Source organism: Manis pentadactyla, chromosome 9 (genome assembly GCF_030020395.1).
Source record: "Manis pentadactyla isolate mManPen7 chromosome 9, mManPen7.hap1, whole genome shotgun sequence".
Lineage (NCBI taxonomy): Eukaryota > Metazoa > Chordata > Mammalia > Pholidota > Manidae > Manis > Manis pentadactyla.
The window spans coordinates 18,817,315-18,841,596 of record NC_080027.1 but is presented as its reverse complement, the minus strand read 5'-3'; the positions used below and the strand labels follow the sequence as shown (position 1 = coordinate 18,841,596).

Sequence of the window (24,282 nt, the reverse complement as noted above, 5' to 3'; positions counted from 1 at the left end):
ATGGCCTCAAGCGAAATGACGAGAGACCACCTGGACTTGCTCTTGGGTTCACTACTGTGTAGGGCTAATTAGGGCAAAGTGTGGCGCTGTGATCCATGTAGAGTTGGCCAGCCGCTCGCCAGGGCCAAGAGCTCCTAGAGAACCTTTTCCTTCCAGCCTTTATGACCGGATTGAGCGAGGTTAGGGATGCGGGCGCCAACTCATGTCGCAGAGAGGAACTGAGGGAATTAAGCAGAGCCAAGGGCTGGCTCGCCCTCCGGAGCGCTGCCGCCGCCTCAGATGGCGCACGCTCCCTGCGCCTCCTTCCTCTTTTTTCCGGGCCTCCGGCAGGAGCTTCACCCCCCACACACTCTCCAAACCCTCGCGCCAACCTCCACGCCGGAGCCACAGACCCAGGAAATTCCATTATCCCGGACTTCTGCTGGTACCAGCGAACTTGAGGACCGCTCCATCAAGATGGTTTCAAATAAAGTTTTCGCCATCAGATACAAAAAACACAACGCTAGGGGTAGAGCAGCTAATTAGTTGCCAGTTGGCTAATGCCTGAAGTGGCTGAAGCGGAAGAGGGCGGGCCTGCTGGTGATTGGTTGTACTTCACGTCCGTCTGGACTGTACCACACTTTCTTGGAGGGGGTTTGGAGCATTCGAGAGGGTAGCTGCTTGCTTTTGAGTATTTTCAGTAAACACACATATAATAACTTTTACTTCCGAGGACTTCTGCTTGGATATAGTAGGAACAGAATACAGGACGGAGGAAAATGAAAGGCTGGTCCGAACATTTCCCCATTTCTGCCTCCTATGCAGTAGCCCAGCCTTTCTCTGCCTGTCGTCTGCGGAACCCGACGGCCTTGCGGGCGCGTTCTCACTTTCTCGCGTACGTACGGCGCTGTGCTCCTGCAGCCAATCAGGCCACGAGGTCGCCGCGGTCGCCGGGGTTCGCGCGCACGCCCTAGTGCGGAGTCAGGGTGGGGGCTATGGGTGAATGGGAGTGAGCAGGGGCGGGCGCGGCGGCGCGAGACCCATGAATGAGAGAAACGTGCCCCGCGCGAGACGTCGCGCGCGCCCGGGACAGGGAGCCAATGGGAATGCTGGGAGGGCTCGGGACCCGGCACTGAGGGCAGCGGTCGCTGCCAGCTCGAACACTAGCGTCGCCGGGCGGGAGCGCGCAGAGCGGGGCGGGCGTGGAGCGTGCGGGGGCCGCGCGCTGCTTCTCAGGGGCCGGACGGCACTGCCGGGAGGCATCGGTGACAACGACGGCGCCGGGGGTGAGTGCCGGGGACGCCGGCCCCTGCGGAACCGGAAGTGGAGGGCCAATGAGGTGGGAGGGGAGAGTGACCTCTAGGGAAGGGGGACCGAGGAGGGGGAGGTGGTTTGAGGCCCCATTCCCCCTGCGGGCCAGGTCATCCAACTGCGGCGGGACCCGTGGGCCCTGGAAACGGACGACGTGTAGAGGCCGGGATCCACGGCCGCCGGGGCTCAGGACCGGTTAGTGCCAGGCCCACCGGTCCTAGCTCGGGACCCTGGCCCTCCGCCCCTGGGGCCCGGCCGCCGCCCCTTCCGCCCCCGGCCCCCACGGGCTCCACGGGCTCTGCGGTCTTCCGCGGCCCCGGTGGGCCTGCCGCCGCGGATTCCGGCTTCTTGGTCGCAGCCAGCTCTGCCCCTTACGGTGATTCTCCTTGTCCCAGCTCCCGGCTGGGGACCGAGTGCTGTTCCCCTTTTACCTCCCTGCGTTTCAGGTCCCTTACCGGACTCGGATGATACTTACTTTGGCTCAAGCCTCATCCTGTTACCTGTTCTCCCGTCCGGCTGCTTCCTCCCCCTACCCCCAGCAGCCGAGTGCTCCATGCTTTTAGTACTTTGTACTTTTTTACAAGCGGAGCTTGACTCTGCTTGCCAGTATTTTACCTATAGGAATCGCTTTGTGGTACAGGCAGGTGGAAAGTGTTTCCACTTGGGCGAATGGAAACACATGAAATGAGGAGCTAAAAGTGACTCAAAGTTATGAAAGGGGGTGTAGGATCGGATATATGTTAAGACTTTTTTCTTCCTTGAATCTTTTACTTCCTGGTTAATGCCATCTTGTCTAGGTTAATCTTATATTCCCATCCATATCCTTTTATCCTAGTATTCCACTATGCTGTGCCAAATCTCTTCAAAATGTTTATTATCTGTTCTCTAAAACACCCACCTTATGCTTACAAGACTTGTATTGCCGTGTACTTTGCTACCTCGGTATATCATGATAACACCTATATTAAACTTCTGCTTAACTCCTCAGCCAGTATCTTGACATGTGGATTATTTCATGATTACTTTGTATTCAGATTACTGTATTGTACTGTTAAACCACTTTATTTCGACAAACAACCCTTGTGCTGTTAGTGGTACTCTCTGTATTCATTCACCCCTCCTTAAAGTGGTATTAAACCTTTAATACAAACATAGTACGTATTTGTATTAAAGCCTTCAAACCACACATTCTATTTAATGTATACATATTTCCATTCCATAGGTTACTCTGTGCACACCTTTCTTATACTGGTGTGGATCCAGACTGCTGGGTCTGATGAACCACCCTCACCTTGCAGTCTCATCCCTACTACCTCTCATCCCTACATCCCTCTGCTAAGATTTGATGCATCTTTATTGTACCCAGTGCATTCTTAGATTTTGCTTTGTCCCTTCTAATAATAGGTAAACCCCAAACATTTCAGATGCTGATCTCTTTTGTTTCCCAGTATTGTAAGTTCTTTATGACGGTACATTACTATGGCAGTTTTAGCCCATGTGACTTTTTTTCCTGTCAGAAACTATAATACGAAATAATAAATCATGTTTAAATGATAGTCTTCTACTCTAGATAAAATACAAGGAGTGTAATTTTCCATCTTCTCTAATCTTTGGGGTTTTGAGGGAAAAGTTAACTTTAACAGTCCCCATCTCCAAATCAAGAATTTGCCTCTCATTTTTAACAAAGTTGCATACACCTAAATTCAGAAGGTTGGGCTTTGATCCCTATAGGAAACTGAGAGCTAAATAATCAGAAAATCAGAAACTAGGAAGATTTACATTTTTTAGGATTTTAACAGTTTCGTGTAGTCTCTGGGTGTTCACTGTATTCTAATACTGTTGTTTGGCTCTCAGTAAAACTCTGTTGTTAAAGAGACTGACAATACATGTTGAATATCTTTCATTGCCACAGGTAAGAGAGGGAGTGATAAATTCCAGGGCACCTTCATTTGTATTTCACTAACCAAATCTGATATTTTAATCTCTGCCTTTGGTATTAAGGTAAATAACCAGACTACTTGGGTGAAATAAACTGTATTTCAAATTCTAGCTTAAGTTAGATTCTTAGTCTGCAGATTGCAAGTTGTCGTCACTGAGCAGGCAGTGTAGTGGATGAGAGAGAGGTAGAAAGGGTTTGTGTTGGCAAAGGAGCATGTGAACTTGGGATGGGAACCAGATTGCTCAAGTGATTCAGTGGAATGGCCTCAGGCATCCTCTAGCCTTCAATTTTACTTACTAGGATAAGGGATTGTGTCACCAGATACTGTGAGTGCTTTGAGATCACTAGATGGAAAGCATCCTATAAAATCCAAAGTGCCAGTGTTATTTTGCTACTACCATCAACAGAAATAATTGTTACTCTTAATCCTATGGGGGAAGGTGGGGCTCAGTTGACATCCTAATAGGTGTAAGTGTAGGAATAAAAAACTGTTGAAATGGGAAGAAAAGGACCAGCCCCTGTGGTTGACTCAGTTACTCATGGAGAGCATCTCACCTTTCAGCATCTCACCCAAGCTGCTTTTCTGGGTTATTCCAGAGGACCTAAAATTCAGCTTCTGCCTCATCAGGGTTATAACTAAAAAGCTTAGAGGGATGAGAGACAGACATGCACAGAAAGGCAATGAGACATACTGCCCTAATGTTGGTTTCTTTTTTCTTTTCTCACTGTTGCAATAAATACCGTCCTTGTCCAAAGAGAAATCTCTTTTCTAGGACTGCCCTTCACTGCTGTGCCCTTGTTTGGTTTTAGATTTTGATGTTCTTGATATTTGTTAGTGCCTATTTATGTCAGGTGAGATGGGCCCCTTATAAGAGCTAGTTCTTTGGTGATCTTAGGCCAGGTGAGAAAGCCAAGTTCTCTTTCCAGTGTGAACAGCACTTTCTGAGTGAAGGCGTCTGAATCCATTGTCCTAATTCAGAGTCCTTTCCCATATACACCTATGTGGGAAATATTCTTTCTTTCAAAAGACACTTTTTTTTTCTTTTACGGAGTAGCCTATAAGGTTTTAGCCTTGATGTTCTTAAGAAATACCCTGAAAGGATTTCTCTGATAAAGATACTTGTTTTTCTCCAGGTGAGGCAGTGTAACCCAGTTGAATCCAGAAAGCCCAAGATTGAAGAAAGATCAAAGACATTGACTAATCTGGAAACAGGGACCTCTTCGGAACTTTGCTTTCATCCACAGTAACCTTTTAAAAGTATCATCAAGTGGAATTGATTTGTTCATCTTATTTTGCTTATTGAGAAGAACATGTCTTCAGGGATTTTATATTTCTCTTTAGTTTTGCAGTAACTCTATAGAAAACTGAGCCCTTAAAGGGCTTGGGGATAACAAGAAGAGATTGAAGACAAGCTTGCTCTCTCTGTTTTCCTTTCCTCATCAAAGAAAAGGATTTACAACTCAACCTTGGAACAGCTGTTGCCCAGCTTTAGCCATCAAGAGAAAATAAAATTAAATCACCATTGCCCAGACTACAAACCCTGAAGTCAAGGTGTGGGACTGGTGGCGTTGAGAAAACTGCCTAAAAGGAACAAGAACTGCAGCAAAAACTACTTCTCCCTAAAGCTGGAAAGGGCCTCAGCTTCCTTTTTGGATTAAAGTAGAAACACAGGGCACATCTCCTGTAGGTGCAGCTCACATTTCGTGGAAGTGTCCGAGTTGTGGAGGTACCATAGTATCTCCTCAGAAGAGTTTCTCCTTGCTGGAAGCATTCTGCCCTACCCCGATTTCCCCCCTTCTGCCCCTTTGAAGACTTAACTCTGTTCATGAGCTTTACCTTGATCTGTCTGACTGCCCATGTTCTCCACCTGCAGCCATTTGCGTGTGTACAGCCTACTGTTTGTCTCCAGTTGTTAAACTGTACAAGTTGTGTTTATTAATCTCTCCTTCTGCCTTGCTCTGGGGAGGTGGTTATTCATCATTTGGAATCACCTTTCCCCCTCCCATGTGCTTTCCTTCATTTGAGATCTTTTGATCTTTAGTTTTATTTGGGAGGGGGAAGGGTGATAATTTAAAATTTTCTGTTTCCCTGGTTTCTTTCTGTACTCTCTTCTCCATTGTTTCCCACATCCCGTTTTCTTGTCTGTTCTGCCGCTGTGTGGGCCTGGGCTATGCGGCAGGGCAGATCTCCCAGCAGAGCTCCATCATGCCCGCAGAGTCTGGAAAGAGATTCAAACCCAGCAAGTATGTTCCAGTCTCAGCAGCTGCCATCTTCTTAGTAGGAGCTACAACCCTCTTCTTTGCCTTTACGTGAGTTTTCTCCTGTGGGTACTCTTGGGGGGCACTCCATGGCATGTGAGGGGGGTATTTTTTTCTCTTGAGTTTAGCCAGTTACTTGCAAAGCCAAGTGATTGGGAGTGCTTGATGTCTGATATAGGGGAATACAAATCCCAGAGACACGGAGAGAAGAGCGAGAAAAAACCTATCCTCTCAGCCTTATTACAAATTTTACTCCACTGAATCCTTCACTTTCCCCTGCTTTCCTTCCTTTGGAATCATAAATGTCTTCTTATTTTCCTACCCAGCTCCATCATTAGATGATCCTGAAGTAGGAAGGAAGTGGGAGGAAACCACCAGGGCTGCTTGAAGCAACTTAAGCAATCAGTTCTGTGAGAGAAAGAGAACTAGACTAGAGTAAAAGTTTTTCAGCTGGTAATGGCTTTTCTTCAGGGTAGTGAAGCTTATATTTAAATGAGATTGTGGAAGTTGAGAGTTCTGCAGCATTTCAGAATTGATCTAAAAGATTGACCAATGAGACAGTTTTAGCTTGTAGTGTTACTCAGATGGTTTTCTCTGTACTCTTAAAAAACTGAAGCCTAGAGAAGTGAAGGCTACTGGGAACGGGCAAGTTTTGTTTAGGAAGAGAGTCCTAGAAGGCTTCCTTTACATTAGTTCCTGCGGAAGGGAATGGCAGTAATTCTCCCATTCCCTGGTATTACTAGGAGCAGTAGATTTGAAGATTTTCCACCTGGGATATTCAGACTTTGTTCCTATTCTTACTGGAGGAGACTTGAGTGATTGTTCTTTCCCCCTTTCCCCAATATTTTAGCTAACAATTACCTGGCAAGCATCTTTGCTGTTAACTTGTTTATGAAATAACATGTACCAAGCTTCCGAGCCTTAAAGTGTTGAGTCATTGAGTTAGTGTTCTAGTTGTAGCCCTTGGAACAATCAGAGCCTGCTGAATCTTCAGGGGAGTTCACTTTGCCGTGATTCAGGCTCAAACCTAATTGTAAGGTGCTGTTTAAAGCAATGTGAGGTGGCTGGGAGGGGGAAGAAAATGAAGTGGCAGGGAACAAAAGCAGTCTGGACTCAGTGAAAGATGAGTGAAGCGGGAATTGTTGGGGTGAGAGAGTTAGTTATGGGAGAAATAGAAAACAGAAGTTAAATCTGAGGTAGGAGGGAAGGAAAACTCCCAAAATTGGGCTTCAGATGCCAAAAGGAATCCTAATCCTGAAAAATGTGGGTCATTTGGCTAAAAGAGTCAGCAGAGTAACAGTGATGTTCTTCTGTTTAGTTTTTAAGCAAGGAAAGAGTGAATCTGTTGTTACCTAAGGTATGAGTGCCAACCTACTTCTCACCCTCTTCCTCTGAGGAGTAGAAGTCATAGGCATACCTGTTGATTCACTCCAGGATCTAAATCAGCCCTTCTCTTCTCTACCTGATTTCTCTTTTTTTCATAATCTTTTTCCTCTGCATAAACTCAGCATGTTCAATATTCTGACCTGCTTGTATTGGCTTCCAATAAGGAGTGAGTCTTCAGTGTCAGACTTGTTTTGGTTTCTGCTATTATGGCCGATAAGTAGAATCCCATTTTAACCAAGGGACATTTACATGAGATCTTAGTATCCTTGTAGTACTTGTGGTGCCTTGTCTGGAGGGATATGTACAAGACAAATTTCATATCCTTAGATCTGCTCAATTGGGTATGTGTTCCTTGAAGAGGCAAAGCTTTTGGGAAGCTGGGGCATTTAGGGGGCTGAGTGGTTTCTCTCTCAACCCATCTGTTATTGAGATAGGGCAAGCAGAATCCTTGTTCTTAGCTTGCTAATCTGGAACCATTGAAGTGCTTGGCTGGTTATACCAGTTTAGCTACAAAGAGTTGCCCTGGCATAGGCATTTTCTCAACTGATAGTTGAAGTTATTTAACCTACATTTCTATTCCCTGGTGCCAGAAAAGTAGGGGTCTTCCATATTCCATGGTGTCTCAGTGCCAGGAAGAATAATTCTGGAGGACAGTATTGACGCTATATGGAATTGTTGCCTGTAATCAAAGTTAGAAGAGCTTTAAGTCATAGCTAGAGTTGCCCCTGGCAGTTTCCTCAGGACCAATTGCTGGGCTCTCTTTTCTTTCCTGCAGTCTCCCCTGCCCACCTTGTGAAGATAGACACCCTGTTTATCTTTTTTTTTTTTTTTGAGAGGGCATCTCTCATATTTATTGATCAAATGGTTGTTAACAACAATAAAATTCTGTATAGGGGACGCAATGCACAATCGTTAATCAACCCCAAGCCTAATTCTCAACAGTCTCCAATCTTCTGAAGCATAACAAACAAGTTCTTACATGGTGAACAAGTTCTTACATAGTGAATAAGTTCTTACATGGTGAACAGTGCAAGGGCAGTCATATCACAGAAACTTTCAGTTTTGATCACGCATCATGAACTATAAACAATCAAATCAGATATTATTCATTTGATTTTTATACTTGATTTATATGTGAATCCCACATTTCTCCCTTATTATTATTATTTTTTAGATAAAATGCTGAAGTGGTAGGTAGATGCAAGATAAAGGTAGAAAACATAATTTAGTGCTGTAAGAGGGCAAATGTAGATGATCAGGTGTGTGCCTATAGGCTAAGTATTAATCCAAGTTAGACAAGGGCAACAAAACATCCACGGATGCAGAAGATTTCTCTCAAAACGGGGGGTGAGGTTCTAAGCCTCACCTCTGTTGATCCCCAATTTCTCACCTGATGGCCCCCCTGCGACTGTGCCTGTCTTAGGTTGTTCCTCCCTTGAGGAATCTTACCCGTCTCTGGCTAACCAGTCATCTTCCGACACCCTGTTTATCTTAACTCTCCCCTAGCTCCTGGTAGCGCTGAAATTCTCATCTCTTCTGTCCATCCTCTGTAAGCATATATCTGGGCTGAGGTGACACTTTCCAAAAATTGTTCTTCCATGGATTCAACCCTTTGAAGGTTCAGTTCCTTGGAGAACCCTCTGTTTAAAACCATATACAACCTAAAAAATAATTTACGGTGTCAAATAGAGACAAGAGGAAGGCTGTCTTTAAACCAGCTCTTGTTTGGGGCCCTAAATCTGTAACTACTCTGTCATCTTCTTGTTCTCTTTATTAGGCTACAACTGTCTGTTCTTTCATAGTATAAGCACCAGGTGAGAATTACTTTGTGCTCTAGAGGACTGGGAGTAGGAGGAAGAGTCCCTTTCAATTGGCAGACATAATTAGTGGAGTCATGTAGGCCTCAACTAATTAGGAACAATTTATCCTCCACGTTTCTCTGTCAAGTAGGGAAAGCTGTAAGCAGAAATTACCAGGTGGGTTTGGTCATCAGAAAATGGTTGTCCCAGAGAAGCTTGAATAGAACAGTTGAGACCTTCCCCCTAGAACCCTATCCCTTCCATTCACTGGATTGGTCCAGTGCTAAAACTAAGCAGGAGAGTTATTGGGGATCCTGTCTTTCTTTTGCCTATTTGGGAAGGAGAGTGCTAGAGTAACCTCCCTCTCATCCTCCCCAGTTAGGTACTAGACACTGCATTTAGGATAAGGGGTCTGGATCCCTCTGGATCCTTATCTGTCTTAGTTTAGTCTCCTTTTGTGATTGCCAAGGGGGCACTGTTGGGTAAGAGGAATAAGCATTGTTTGGGGTCAGGAGACAGATTTTGGTAAAGTCTGTTAACTTTTTTGGGCCCGTTCCTTCCTCTATGTAATGAGGAAGTTGACGTAGAGCAGTTTCTTTAAGCAACATGACCCTTTTTTCCAGATATCTTATGTGGAACCCCAGTACATGAGGCATAAAAGTAGCGCTGCTCTGGTTCAAGTGAGGCTGTTGTGTGGAGGCCCAGCCACTTGGTGTCTCCTCTTTGCCTTCCTGGGGACCCCTGAGACATTCTTAGGGCTCCTGGCAATACTGCTTGAAGTAAATCACTGAACTTCATCCCCTAAAGTCTCCTGGAGCTGTAAGTTAAGTCAGCTAGTGTCTCCTTTTGTCTCTTTCTAAAGCCAGTAGGGATGTGGGGGTAAAATCTCTGCTGCAGGTGATCGTCTATGGGAAGGATGGAATCAGGCTTGTCCAGAAAACTGTAATGGTCACCAGCCTTCCATCCATGAGAGGGATTTCTTCTTGGTGTCTGCCCCTTGCATTTATCAACCCTTTCACCCACAGAGTTGGGCAACATCAGTGATTCTCCCTCTGGTCCTTTTTTTTCATGATGGCAGAGGTGCTGGCACCTGATTTGAGTGGGAGCAGCCTCATGATTTGGGGCATTCATTGAGCAGTGGTAGTTCTTTTTACTTCCCACGTTTCTCATCCAGGAATAAGGGCCCAAGGCCTACATCTTGCACTCAGCTGCTTGAAAGTCTGGGTAAGACATGACAAATCAAGTGTTTAAGAGAAACTTACCCACCTAGAAGGGAAGAAGTTGTTTTCCTGTGGAATCGCGAGGATCCCCAGGGGCAGGAAGTGAGATCTTCGTTCCAGCCTTGCCTCAGCAACAAGGAGCACAAGTCAGACACTCGTGCTGTGTGCTGGCATGGGTGGAATGAAGAGACCTGTTCTTTAGGAGCTTAGGGCCTCTAAGTGTTTTTGAATCTCAGATGGTGAAAGTGGAATTAAGGATGAAGCTGGAGCTGGAATGATAATTGTTGGTGATGGTGATAATTAATGTTTTTTCTGTGCCTTTTCTATCCAGTGAATGCTCAGTATTAAACCAGCTGGTTTAAAAAGAACTCCAGGATCTTTTCAAACATTGTCTCCTCTTTCTCATGTCTGAGTTACATAGCTGAAGTGACAAACTGGGGGTTTTACCTGTGGCTTACCTAAGGTTATTGTAGCAAAGCGTTAACTGAGACAGGATGGAAATCCAAAGCTGGTTGACTTCTTTGTTTTTCTTAGCAGGACCTTAACCGTTTTTTAATAATAGGAAATGTTAGGGCTGGGAAACAGATTTTCAGGCGTGTGGGTACTGAAACCTACTCTCCCAATTTTTCTTTGGCCCTGAAACGAATGCTGAATAGGTGGGCAGAAGAACCTGTTCTTCCTGGGACGGCACAGAGCTGGGAGTCCCATCAGTGAGTCAGCCAGCCTTCTGGGCTACGGCCACTCCCTGTGCTTTGGAGCTCTGTGAGTGTTGCCACAGGCTGGGGACGAGCCCCAACAGCTCCTCCTCAGCTCAGGCCTCATCTTCTTCCATCAAAGGCAACAGATTCAGACGGGCCACTTGGGGTGGTCACCAAGGAATCTGGCCAGAGTACTGTAGCAACGGCCTGCCTCTCCTCAAGCCAAGCAGAGTGTGGGACATAGCAGGAATGGGCTCTGCTCACACACGCCTGTCCTTGGTGGGGTGTTCCCTCAGCTAGGGTGCTAGGGGTGGAAGCACTTGGTCTTAGATTTGAATTGAGGAACAGTGCTGCCTGTGAAGTTGAGTTACTTGCATCATTTCTAGATTCTGCCACTCGGGGGGTAAGCTTTAGTTTGGAACAGGTATTGAACTCCATTCCAGGATTACATACTTCTCCTGGGATGGGTTGATATCAAGACGGTTGTAGGGGTAAAATTCATTATCCAGGGGTAGGTGGTTGGCAGGATACCCAAGAAATTGGGTGATTCCTTTGTTTGGAAATGCCAAAACCAAAGAAAGAATGGGGTCAGAAGGTTTGACGTCTGGGCCTGGTGTTTCATTCTCATTCACCTTAGTTCCCGCAGGGACGGAGGTAACTTATTTTTTCAGAAGCTCAAGAGGCCACAGTAGCCAGTTCTAGGAATAAGACTTTAAAATCATGGGCACCTCGGTGTTCTAAGGATTTAATTTCTTTTTCCCTTCTAATTATCTTCCCAGGCTGTAGGAGTCAAATGAGTCACCCTTTCTCCTCTTCCCTGGGCGGAAATTGAAGCGACAGCTCAGTGCTAGGGAGGGGCTCTGACCTGGATGACTGGTTTTCAGTTTCTCGCCCGCCCTCCTCGGGAGCCTCAGTCAGGCTTTGGGTGCGGCTGGGTGAGGGCTCTTCTTACTTGTGTTCCACCCCAAACCCTTCAACAGTATGGGGGCAGCTTTTCTGAACCAAAGAACTCCCAGAGGAAAAGGCCTCCCTGGGAGACTTGGACAGAATAAACCAAGACTGTGCTGAAGATCTTGTTTGCCCTTGAAGTCAGTGCCTTCATTCTAGCTTCATTATTTTGTCTCCCAGTTATGTACTGGCCCATCAAGAGAAGCAAAGAGTTAGTTGATACCATCTAAAAAGCCTAGCACTTAATATTTACTTAAGTTTTTTTTTTTTAATGAATGGCTAAATGGAATTTGGATAAATGGATGGTGGTGGTAAAGACTTGTGAGGTGCTCTTTGGCAATAAATTTTGTCTTTATTATTAGTTTGTTTATATCTCACTGAGCTGGATTCCTGTGAATTGTCTTGAATCACTGTTCAGGGCTGTGCTTTTTGTTTTTTGTTTGATGGACACAGATTCTTAATACAGGACTGCTGTGGATTAATTTTCCAGACTCATTTGCTGTCTTGTTCTCCTGGCCCCTTCTTCCTTTCCTTCAATGAACTCTTCCTTTCCTTTGGGCTGGTCTCGAGAAAGAGGGGGCAAAGACAGATGCTGTTCTAATTCTGGAGATTAAGTTCTCAGCCACAGAGCAGATTTAGGGTATTTAGCTGTTGTCTTGTAATGGGAAGTTCTTCCTGAGCTGAGACTGGAGAGAGGGTGTTTGATGCTATGGACAGAGCAAAGCAGTAGGCACATCAGATGTTCTGAAACTTCCAACTCTGAGGAAATCACCAGAAAAAGGAAGAGCTCTTGTGGCATTCCTACTTAGGATCAGATGCTGATGGAGAGGGAGGGTAGTCCTGGATTGGGTGCTCTTTTTTGGTCAAAAGTTAACCTAACACATATTTCTTGAGTTGGATCCTGTGGGGTCCTGGATATGTTTGGCCAGTTGCTTTTTCCTACAGAATTTAGGGCTGCTTTGGTCTGATGTCTTCCCTTTTTTCTGCCCCATGCTTCTGCTTCATTTATAGACCCCAAGGGGTCTAGTTCTTTGTCTTGATACTCATCCTTATCTGTTTGTGTTGTGGGTTTTTTGTTTTTGTTTTTTTCTTTCCCCCTCCTTGAAAACTAGCCTCTAGATGAATACAACTCTTGGAATATTTGATGCAGTGAAGAAACTTAAGGCAGTTGAGAGTGGTTCAAAGCCAGGTGGGAAGAGGGAAAGATACCAGAAAGGCAGGTGGTATCGCATGCTTTGGGCCAACTTGCAGGTCACTGGGGCATGGCTGGGATCCAGAAGCCTCAGGGTGCTCCAGGGAACGGATTGTAGCTGGTGTCAGTTACATACTCAGTATCTAGCTCATGTGCCTGGTTGAAAAGGAGATAAGTACAGATTCCAAAATCTGGAAGGATCTATGGGAGAAAAATGAATCTGAAGAACACAGACCTTAGTGTAAGGGGTTATGGTAGCAGAGATTCTGAGCCTTATACATTGGTCTAAAATGAGCATTATCATGGGAAACTAGATTGCTTGTTGGGAAGGATAAAGATAATTTGAGAGAGCAAAGGTGAACCACACAAGATGTATTTATAGGGAATGGGGCTGAATGTTTATAGATTTTTATACAGTTGGTGTCCAGAGTGTTGGAGACAATTCCTCATTTTCTTTATTGTCTGTACAGCTGTCCAGGACTAAGCCTCTATGTGTCACCTGCAGTGCCCATCTACAATGCAATTGTTTTTCTCTTTGTGCTGGCCAACTTCAGCATGGCCACCTTCATGGATCCAGGGATTTTCCCTCGAGGTAAGATCTCCCTTTCCTCTTAGAAGCTGCTTACTTCCTTGAAAAATAATGAGTTTTGGACATAATACATTTGCTCCTGGGCTTTCAGAGTCCTAGGATTTGGGGACAATATAATGATGGGCTTTTAGAGTCCTAGGGTTTGGGGATGATTTAATTCTGAAAAGCAGGTCAGGGTCTTCAGGAATATATGTCATAACTTCTAACCATGTGTTATACTTTGGGTCAATTCTGATTTCAGTTACTCAGCAGGAATTTATTTTGAATAAATGGGTTGGGCATTATCACTAGGTACAGTAATATCTAAGGTGAATTAGCTAAAATAATGCGATACAAACTAATGGAGGCATGAACAAGGTTCTTTGAGAACATAGAAAAGGGTACATTTGTATCTGTCCAAATCAATTGGAGCAGTGCTGTGAAAGGTAGCTGGGGAAGACTTGCCCAAGGAGAGGATGGAAGGAGAGGGTGTTCTGGGCAGAGGAAACAGCAAGTGCAGAGCTTGTAGTAACAGAATGCTGGATTCAGTGGGGTGACATAGAGCTCCTGGTGGGGCCAGAAGGGGCAGGAGATAAATCCAGAGACAAATTGTGAAAGATTTTCACGTGCTACATTAAACAGACTATATTTCTTCCTTCGGACAGCAAAAGGTTCTTAATTGGAGAAATTACAAGATCAGGTTTCTTTTTACAAAAATATTTTTTGTGAGAATGGACAAATTCCTTTTCGGAGGCTATTAGAATAATGCAAACCTGATGAGAACTTGCATTCAAGCTGAATTTACAGATTTTTCAGAAGTAGAATTCAATGGCATTTTCATGACTTATTGTGAGAGAGTAAGAGGGTGAATGAATGTTTAGGGTGGTTCCAAGGTTTCTAACTTGGGGAATAAGTGGGATGCTGATTTTATAAGTCAAGATAAAAGTTACAGGGATGTTGAGCAGGTTTACAGGGACGATTGAGCATCTCAGACGTGTTGATTTGAGATACTTAGGGTCATTCAGGTAAGCAATACCCAGTGGGCAATTGAGTAGTTCAATTTGAAAACCTTGGTCTCAGAGTCTTCAGCCATGTGGCATTTGAAGCAACAGGAGTTAAGATTATCTAGAGAAAATAGAATGAGATTAGGAAAGAACTGAGGTCAGACCTGACTAGCATTGACATTTTAGTAATGAATTGAGTAGGAGGAGGACCAGAGCTATAGAAGGAGGGATTGAACAAGAAAGGTTAGTAGGAGGAAAAACTGGGCAAAGTATGCACTTAGGAGGCGGTGAATAGGGAGTAAGGAAGCAGAGTCAAGGAGTATAAAGATTACTCTTTCAAAAAGTTAAGCAGAGAAGGTAGAAGATAGAATATGTTGTGGGAGAGGGAGGGCTTTGTTTAATGATACAGAAGAACGACTTTAGCATGTTGATAGAATGAGGAGATGGAATCAGAAGAGAGAAGCTGAAATTGAAGAAAGGGGTAAATTGGGAAGAGTGACTTCTTAGAGGAAGGAGGTGCTTGCCAAGAAGTAGACTGTTGCTGGAATAGGAGGTGAGAGTAAGAAACCATCATTAGTGGAATAAGAGGTAGAAAGAGAAATTGATGAAGGTTATTGTTGATGTCATTTTTATTTAAGTGTGAAGTTACCCTGTAAGAATGAGGCAGTTGGGACTGGGATAGCAATTTTGGTGAGACAAGGTTTTTCTGAAATTCATTGTGTTTACAAAACCTTTGTCATTGTGCATCATTTCAAGACTCCTGTTTCAAAAATGAGCGGAACGGAAGGGGGCTGTTTTAATGAGCCTCTAATGTTCGTTTATCAAATATTTATTGATCTATTTGGAAGGCATTGTGGTGGTCATTTGGGATGAATTTTTTGAAAGGTCCTTGCCTTCAAGTAGCTCAATCTTGAAGGGGATGTAGGGAAGACAGGAATAAATACATTGTGTGATAAATTAAAAGAGTAATCAGAGAACTCTGTAGCACTTGAAGAAGAGAAAGAGCTCATTTTTGGTAGATTTGTGGAAGGATCAGACATTTCAAAATAAGTAGCATTTGAATTTTTTTTCCTTTAAAAGGAAAACCCTTCTTAAAAACATGAAGACTTTAATAAGTAGTGCATATTCATTATGTAGAAAGTATAAAAGAGACATTACCTGTAATTCAGAGGTAATTATATTTTTCAGTATTTTGAAGATGTACATATATAATAGTTATATATATCACATATCTCTGGCATGTATATATCTATTTCTGCTTTCATATGGGATCTTCTGGTTTGTATAGTTCTTTACCTTGCATTTTTTCTCTTATGTCCGCATTTCCCCAAATAAGTAAAAATGGAAAGCTAATTTTTTAACCCGTATACTTACACTTGTTTAATTTTCCCTCCCCACTGTATTTTTTTCTAGATTAATTTTAAAAAATTGCACACTGTGGATGAGAAGGCAAAAAAATGTCCTTTAAGTTTTGAAGTGGGATGGTGGGTTTCTGATAACTGAAAATTGAAGGGACATTCAGGTGTAGAGAATGTCTTGGGCCAACAGACAATAGCAAAGTACATAGAATTAATAGAGTCTAGGGGAAGACCTTTTGGGCGTGGGGACTGTGAATGAAAAACAAGATTGACGTTAGTTCCTCTCTTGGATTGTTATCATTCAGTCATGTACTTGTAGGTATTGAACTATTATGTAAATTCATTTGTGTATGCTTTGATATGTAAATTATTTCTTTGAAAATATATTCATAACACATAAACCAAGAATATCAGCATACCTATATCAGAGCCAACTCTAAGTCCTATTCTCTTGAACCTCATTTCTCAATGCAGAATAAATTGCTTCTTCATCTGTGTTCCCATAGTGTTGTAGCAGATCTCACAGTGTCAGCGTTACTAGTTCCTACCCTTTTCCCACCTGTTTGACTGAATTCCAGAGGCCATGTCTTGAATATTGTATCCCTAGTACAGTTCTGGCATACTGGTATTTTAAAAGACTTTTCCTGTCTATAGCTGAGGAGGATGAAGACAAGGAAGATGACTTCCGAGCTCCCCTTTACAAAACAGTAGAGATCAAGGGCATCCAGGTGCGCATGAAATGGTGTGCTACCTGCCGCTTCTATCGTCCTCCTCGGTGTTCCCACTGCAGTGTCTGTGACAACTGTGTGGAGGTAAGAACCCTAGGTGGGGTAAGCCTTAATGTTTAACCTAAGTCATCTTCTTACCCACAGAATAAGAATGAAATTTAGTCCTGGCTAACTGTCTGAGCTATGTAGTCTAGCTCTGTCAAAAAGTGTTAGCAATTAAGTACACTGGAGAGGTAGAGCTTAAATATTCTTCTCGTGCAGGAGGGACTCCAAGTGGGCATAGGCTTTCCCAACACCAAGATTCATAGCTCCAGCCTTACATCCTTTGGCTCATCTTTTTGGTTATTTGTCCTGGCCTGCTGTTACCTCTTACTTCCACTACATCCTGCTGTTTGTTGCATTCAGATTTTACAGTTATATTTCTCTTCCTGCCTGTCCTTCTGTACCCTTTGTCTTTTATTTTTGACCCTTTTTTCCAATCAGTTTTTACTTAGCTGTAAGCAGCTGCTTACCGGATTTTCCCTCCAGGCTCCTTTTTCGTGAATCTTGGCACTTTGCAAAGCCTCTGACATTTGTCCCTTTTAGAGTTCCTTGGTTACATTAGAAAAACTTTGAGAGGTGGCCTTGGCTTTTGATCAACCTCTGGAAGGTCATCCTTACAGATGGGTAGAGCAAATTAAACTACTAGCATGTTTTTTTTTTTTTAATTACAGTATCATTGATATATACAGTCTTAACGAAGGTTTCACGTGAGCAACATTGTGGTTTCAACATTCACCCATATTATCGAATTCCCCCACCCCATTGCAGTCATGTAAGATGCTGTTAGGGTCATTACTTGTTTTCTCTGTGCTGTACTGCCTTCCCGTGACCTACCTATATTGTGAGTGCTAATTATAATGCCCCTTAATTCCCTTCTCCCTCCCCACCTGCACTCCCCAACCCCTTCTCTTTGGTAACCTTCTTGGTAGTCCCTTCTTGAAGTCTGTGAGTCTGCTGCTGTTTTGCTCCTTCAGTTTGGCTTCGTTGTTATACTCCACAAATGAGTGAAATCATTTGGTACTTGTCTCTCTCCACCTGGCTGATTTCACTGATATAAGCATGTTTTTAATTTTGCAACTAAATGATGAACATGATCATAAATCACTAAAAATGACAAGTTCTGCCATTTATTCTTCTTGACAAGAGTGATCTAGGGCTGTGGTCCAAGGATCCTCTCAGTTTCTCTCTCTCTCTCTGCCCTTAGGAATTTGATCATCACTGCCCCTGGGTGAACAACTGTATTGGTCGCCGGAACTACCGTTATTTCTTCCTCTTCCTCCTTTCCCTGACAGCACACATTATGGGTGTGTTTGGCTTTGGCCTCCTTTATGTCCTTTACCACATGGAGGAACTCTCAGGGGTCCGCACGGCTGTCACGTATCCTTCAAGGCTTGTGGGTTGTGGGATTGGGTGGGGGAGAATGAGGAAAGTTGAGGCCTATGAGAGAGGGTCAAAGGGAAGACTGTTACAGCGTGGCTGGCCAAGACCATGGTGCTCTGTTCGCCTTGACTGTGTGGCTTCAGAATGGCAGTGATGTGTGTGGCTGGCTTATTCTTCATCCCTGTAGCTGGCCTCACAGGATTTCATGTGGTGCTGGTGGCTAGGGGACGCACAACCAATGAACAGGTATGGGGAGAAGTGACAGGAGACCTGTGTAGAGCAGGACACTTGTCTCTTAGCCCTCTGATGAGTGTATAACTGAGTGCTTCCAAAAATAGATGCTTAGTGAATATTTTTTATGAGGTGTCCACATTTCTCATGTATGCATGAGAATGGAAGCCATTTCTGAATGAAATAAGCATTTACAGAATGTCCACTGTGTACTGGACAATTTGGGCCCTGAGCTTATAGGAACAATAAATGACCTGAGCCAGCCCTCAGGAAGTTCATAGGGCTGCTTAAAGGAAAACAGCTATTTTCACACATGTAATAATAGCTAACTTACGCATACTAGTTTCCAGTATTTGGAGAGCTATTTTTATCCTCATTTTAATGAGGAAATTGTTTAGGGTTAGATAGCTACCATGAGGTAGACCTAAGATTTGAACTCAGGACTCTGACTCTAGAGTTCCCGTTCTTAACCATTGCAAGTATAAGCATCTCGATGGTAGGATTGTATTTTACTCCTTTTTGTATCTCCCAGATAGTGGGTGCACAGTAATTTGCAGTTTAGCCTTTGGAGGTCAAAGGCCCATCATCTGACTGATCTGACCCTTTTTCCTTACTCTAGGTTACGGGTAAATTCCGGGGAGGTGTGAACCCCTTCACCAATGGCTGCTGTAACAATGTCAGCCGTGTACTGTGCAGCTCCCCAGCACCCAGGTATGCCTACCACTTTGGTCTGCTGTTCACCCTTGGTCAAAACTTTTGTCTTCTTTGGGCTTATTGTGGTACAGGGGAGGTCTGGTAGGAGACTGCCTTTTAGGAAGGGTTCTCTGAGAACGGGAAGTGCCTTCAGGAGTGAGACATGCCATCCTTACTGAACCCTGTGAGTTCAGTTGATACTCTTTAGGTAGTATGGTGACTCTCCTTTGAGAGTCGAGGGGGAGGTTTGCTCCAGAGTGCCTTGAGTTGGGTATTTGCCCAGAGGCGTAGTCGTAATGCAGTTCTTTATGAAATCAAAGAAAACAGTTCAGTGCTGGCCTTTTCACTGTCCTGTTAGGACTATTTCTTACATTTGTAAAAATGCTTTCTTTACATAAGATAGGCAACCAGTAAATATTTTACAATGAATGAACAGATGAATTAATGAAAGCCTTTTCACTCTTGACTCTCAGGTATTTGGGGAGACCAAAAAAAGAGAAGACAATTGTAATCAGACCTCCCTTCCTTCGACCAGAAGTGTCAGATGGGCAGATAACTGTGAAGATCATGGACAATGGCATCCAGGGAGAGCTGAGGAGAAGTAAGGTGAGGAATTTAGGGAAGCAAAGCTAGGGAACTTAAGGACTGTCACTCATGGAAGAGATGGAAACTTGTTTTTAAGAAGTTAACATCTTTCTTATAGTACTTAATCACTTCCTGATTTATATTAAAACTACTTAAATACATATCTTTTTCTCTTTGTTAGATGGTAAGTTCATTAATAGTAGAAATTGAGTCCATTCTTTTTTAAGTCTTCATAGGATTATGAAGCTGACAGGTGGTAGTTTAACAAGTGGCTTTTGGTGGAAATTAACAAATAAGTGACAGAATTAAACTGTTGAAACTTTTCTTTATCTGATACCATCGTCAAACTGACCTTGTCTCTTGTCTTCCAGTCCCAGTTTGGAAATGTATAATTGACTTCCCAATGTCCCTAATTCCAGTTTTAGTACTTTGAGTTGCCCTAATGCCCAGTTCTCCAAATCTGACTTTTCTTCATTTATCTAGTCTAAGGGAAGCATGGAGATGACAGAGAGCCAGTCTGCAGATGCTGAACCTCCACCTCCTCCTAAGCCAGACCTGAGCCGTTACACAGGGCTACGAGCACACCTCAGCCTGGCTACCAATGAAGGTAAGGGCAGCAGCAGGGGCAAGAAGGTTACTTGTGGGCTGTAGAGAAATCACACAGGTCAGGGCCAGGAGATGCTTCTTGTGTTGTGGCTGAGAACACACCCAACTTGAGCCACTGCTTTGGGCAGCTGGGAGAGAGAGAATGCTACTTAGCTACTGGCAATGAATTGGACTTTTGTGGGGAGAACTGTCCACCTCTGGACAGGCCAGAGAACATCCTAAACCTGTTTGATGTGTCCTCTCTCTGAGTTCTAGGCTGGTGTGTCTTCAGTCTTGATTTCAGCAAAATCATGTTCCCAGGATTTAAGTTTTGCTGAGTATATCTGTTCCTCCCTCATTTGTGTCCTGCCCCCAGTTGTTTGAGGAGGTCTAGCCAGGTGAGGAGAACAGCTTGTAAAGTGGTGCCCCTGGGCTTTTTCTCCTGCAGATAGCAGCCTCCTGGTCAAGGACAGCCCCCCGACACCTACCATGTACAAGTACCGGCCGGGCTACAGTAGCAACAGTGCGTCAGCTGCCATGCCTCATTCATCCAGCGCCAAGGTACTGAGCAGTAAGGGTCAGGTCAGGACATGAGAGACTGGGAGGAGACAAGGAGTAGGCAAAGGGAAGAGAAAGAAACCAAAGGCATTCTACTAATTGTTGGCATTAGTGGGATCGAATCTCCTAGATAGTGTGTCCTTGATCAAGAGGGAGTGGCATGGAGCATGATTAAAAACCCATGGCGGGCAAGTTGGTTAACCTCTCTAAATAAGCCTTATCATTTCTGTATCTTAAAATGAAGTATTTGTTACAACTTACAGATTTGCATTAGGGGTTGCATGTAAAAGTTGTAAGTATAGTGCTTGCACATAACAAATACTGTTTTTTGACTAATTCCTTGGGCCCTCGGGCCCAGCGTCTGTCATGGGAGGAGGAGCACTAAGAGCCTGCTTTGCTTTCTCCCTCAGTTGAGTCGTGGGGACAGCTTGAAGGAGCCAACCTCAATTGCAGAGAGCAGCCGCCATCCCAGCTACCGCTCAGAGCCCAGCTTGGAGCCAGAGAGCTTCCGTTCTCCCACATTTGGCAAAAGCTTTCACTTTGATCCACTATCCAGTGGCTCACGTTCCTCCAGCCTCAAGTCAGCCCAGGGCACAGGCTTTGAGCTGGGCCAGTTGCAGTCCATTCGTTCAGAGGGCACAACCTCCACCTCCTATAAGAGCCTGGCTAATCAGACACGCAATGGAAGCCTATCTTATGACAGCCTGCTCACTCCTTCAGACAGCCCTGATTTCGAGTCAGTGCAGGCAGGGCCTGAGCCAGACCCTCCTTTAGGCTACACCTCTCCCTTCCTGTCAGCCCGGCTGGCCCAGCAACGGGAAGCCGAGAGGCACCCACGTTTGGTGCCAACCGGCCCAACACACCGAGAGCCCTCACCAGTCCGGTACGACAATCTGTCGCGCCATATTGTGGCCTCCCTCCAGGAACGAGAGAAGCTGCTACGCCAGTCACCCCCACTCCCAGGCCGTGAGGAAGAACCAGGCTTGGGGGACTCGGGCATTCAGTCAACACCAGGCTCAGGCCATGCCCCTCGTACTAGCTCCTCCTCAGATGATTCAAAGAGATCACCCTTGGGCAAGACTCCACTGGGACGCCCATCTGCCCCCCGTTTTGGCAAGCCAGATGGGCTAAGAGGCCGGGGACTAGGGTCCCCTGAACCAGGCCCAGCTGCCCCATACCTGGGCCGATCTATATCTTACAGCAGCCAAAAAGTCCCACCTGGTGTGTCTGAGGCGGAGGAAGTGGCTTTGCAGCCATTACTGACACCCAAGTAAGTATTAGTCCATCCTAGTGCTTACCAGACTTAAAATTAGCAAACCACCCCGCAGAAGGCATCAGAGCTTTGCTTGCACATTCTAGTGCAAGTGGCTCCAGGATATCCTGTTTGTAGATAGCTCTCCATTTTCACTCTCACTCCAGCTGCCTTCATGAGCCATTGCTGTTCAGAGATTGAAGATTGAAATACTTCCTAAGAAGTATTTATTTGCCTGAGAGTGTATATACAAGATAACTGCTGCTATTGGAGAGAAGGAATAATAGGGGAGATAGGCAGTCAGGCTAGATTCAGGCAGGGCAGTGAAACATGGGAATGTTTGGGTCAGAAAATATGTATGTAGAAAAGTATGTCATTTTTTTACTCTTTAACTTTTAAGCTATCTCCCTCTCCTGTGTTTTGTGTCCCACTCTATGATACCTGTCTCTTCTTTTCTTCTAGAGATGAAGTACAACTCAAGACAGCCTACAGCAAATCCAACGGGCAGCCCAAGAGTATAGGCTCATCGTCCCCTGGCCCAGGCCAGCCACCTCTCAGTAGCCCCACAAGGGGAGGAGTCAAGAAGGTGTCAGGAGTGGGTGGGACCACCTATGAGATTTCGGTGTGAGCCTTTGGCACCTCCCCTTCCCACACCTCTGCACCTACACCAAAGGGCCCCAGGTGGCCACCGTCCTTTCCTCAAGGGGCTCCCCTCCCCTGCATGGACATTTTTTACACCACCGATTCCAAGAGGAGGAGGAGTGTTTTATAAAATGCAGTGGGGTTGGGGAGTTGGAGAGTTGGGGCCCTGAGACTGGGGTAGCAACCCCTTTCACTTTTGAAGATCTTCCCTTCCTTAACCCCTGGACCAGACTCAGTGGACATTTGTGCAATTGCTCGCCCTGGAGGGAACCAGATCATTTTTAAACCAGAAATAATTTTTTTTATTATTGTTACGGATTCTATTTTTTTCCTCTTCTGCGTTACCAGGTGTGTGTGTACATATATATATATATATGTGTGTGTGTATATATATATATATATATATATTATAAATATCAAAGAAATTATATATCTATCCTGGGATGGGAAAATGAGGGATATGTGGAGGGGGATATAATTCTTCCTGTTCCTCAGACCAGCAGGAAAGGGGAGACATGAAATGAAGTCTTCCTTTTCTCCATGGTTTCCTCTTGTCCCAGTTACCAACTAAGGAAATAGCACCCCCTGTTGTTGGTGCTGAGTAATCCGGAAAGAAACCCTGGGAGAGGAGAGTGGGATCTTGGTCAGAGGAGGGAAGGACTTGGAGAGATTTAGTTTTCTAGGTTCCTTGGCACTTAGTTTTCCCAGGAAAGGGGTCAGAGCTCCATGACTTTGGTAGTTGAGGGGTGATCAGAAAAAGAGCTTGTCTAAGCTCCAGAAACAATATGGGAAAACCTCCCCTTCTTGGGGGTGAAGGATTAAGGTTGGCTTCTTCAGGTCCCTCAAAGCCTTCCCCCAACTCACAGTTAACATTATTTTTAAATCCAAGGCCGGGAGAGAAGAATCCAAAAAGCAATATTTTCGTCACATGCCAAAAACAGGATGGAGAGATGGAGTGGCAGACCTAGGCCCCTCCAGTTGTCCCTTGGGGGTTACCCCTTAGCCCACCTCAGTATGGTGCTGGATAGTGGGGATACCTGGGTTTTAACCTCTAAATAGGGGAGACCCCAGCCTCTAGACAGAGGCCCTTTTATTTTTTACTCTGATTAGCCATTTTAAACCAACAAGGAATAAAAACATCCTGATCTAACCAGCTTCCCCTGACTTGTGTTATTTTGCCTGGTTTAAGACAGGGTAAGTAATCTCTGGTGGGAAGTTAAAAAGAAAACTCATGAGCTTCTCTGGTCCTTGCCCATCTGTAAGTAGGACTGTAGTGAAAATAACCACTTAAAACTTGGTCCTGTTTTTACTGCAATGATTTAAAAATCCCTGAAAATAATCATTTGCAGCTTCAAAGCCTTCTTACCCTTTCAAAGCTCAGAACTCTCTACTGTGCCATAGTAGTTCCTTAATACAGAAATTTGTCTCTGGAAAGTAAAGCTGATTTTGTATGTAGCCAAGGATGAGATGTAGATGGTCAAGTTGTGAAAACCTGTTAAAGGCAGACTGACTGGATATGGGTGGCAGTTGTTTGATATCTCACACTTGTCTTCTAGTTGTTGGAAGCAATAGGCTGTTAACCTAATTTTAAATAGGCATCCTTGGACCCTAAATCTCAGTAAACTGAAGACCCTTTATTTTCACTGTCCGTAACTTCAGTATTTAAACTTGCTCTGAAATCCTAGATTAGAACAGCTTGAATGAGTGATTTTCTGCCTGCTCATAATAGGAACAACAAATGGCTTATCACAACAGATCTTAACTGTTCTGCCTTAAAGTCAGATTACATTAGCTTGGGTTTTCTTGATAAATTTTCAGTTACCTGAAATTAAGAAAATTGAAAGGATTTATTTTACACTCTGCTAGTTTTTTACCAGCTTAAAAATGTTTTCACATCAGTCAAATAATTTGTCATAACTAAGGAA

General features: G+C 44.4%; 1 protein-coding gene across 6 annotated transcripts; it reads left to right on the top strand.

Annotated features, from left to right (window-relative positions):
* Nucleotides 1–981: 981 nt before the first annotated feature.
* Nucleotides 982–23,511, top strand: ZDHHC5 (zinc finger DHHC-type palmitoyltransferase 5). Of its 6 annotated transcripts, none has more exons than XM_036880328.2 (12): nucleotides 982–1,265; nucleotides 4,364–5,539; nucleotides 13,202–13,323; nucleotides 16,316–16,473; nucleotides 17,636–17,808; nucleotides 17,955–18,057; nucleotides 18,662–18,753; nucleotides 19,209–19,341; nucleotides 19,804–19,927; nucleotides 20,354–20,466; nucleotides 20,874–21,733; nucleotides 22,178–23,511. In XM_036880328.2, exons 2-12 carry the CDS (start codon nucleotides 5,436–5,438, stop codon nucleotides 22,341–22,343), a joined length of 2,148 nt encoding a protein of 715 aa, XP_036736223.2. In that variant the 5' UTR covers nucleotides 982–1,265; nucleotides 4,364–5,435; the 3' UTR covers nucleotides 22,344–23,511. The 6 variants fall into 6 exon arrangements, with proteins under 6 accessions (XP_036736223.2, XP_057363041.1, XP_036736224.2 ...); XM_057507058.1 differs by lacking the exon at nucleotides 982–1,265 and adding an exon at nucleotides 1,301–1,318; XM_036880329.2 differs by lacking the exon at nucleotides 982–1,265 and adding an exon at nucleotides 1,360–1,485.
* The last annotated feature ends 771 nt before the right edge of the window (nucleotides 23,512–24,282 follow it).

What these genes read in the sequence shown, in the direction of transcription:
- ZDHHC5 (XM_036880328.2), top strand. Translation starts at nt 5,436, where the DNA reads ATGCCCGCAGAGTCTGGAAAGAGATTCAAACCCAGCAAGTATGTTCCA. An exon ending in GGGGTCCGCACGGCTGTCAC is followed by an intron (nt 17,809 to 17,954) that starts GTATCCTTCAAG and finishes GTGTGGCTTCAG; the next exon opens with AATGGCAGTGATGTGTGTGG. An exon ending in GACGCACAACCAATGAACAG is followed by an intron (nt 18,058 to 18,661) that starts GTATGGGGAGAA and finishes TCCTTACTCTAG; the next exon opens with GTTACGGGTAAATTCCGGGG.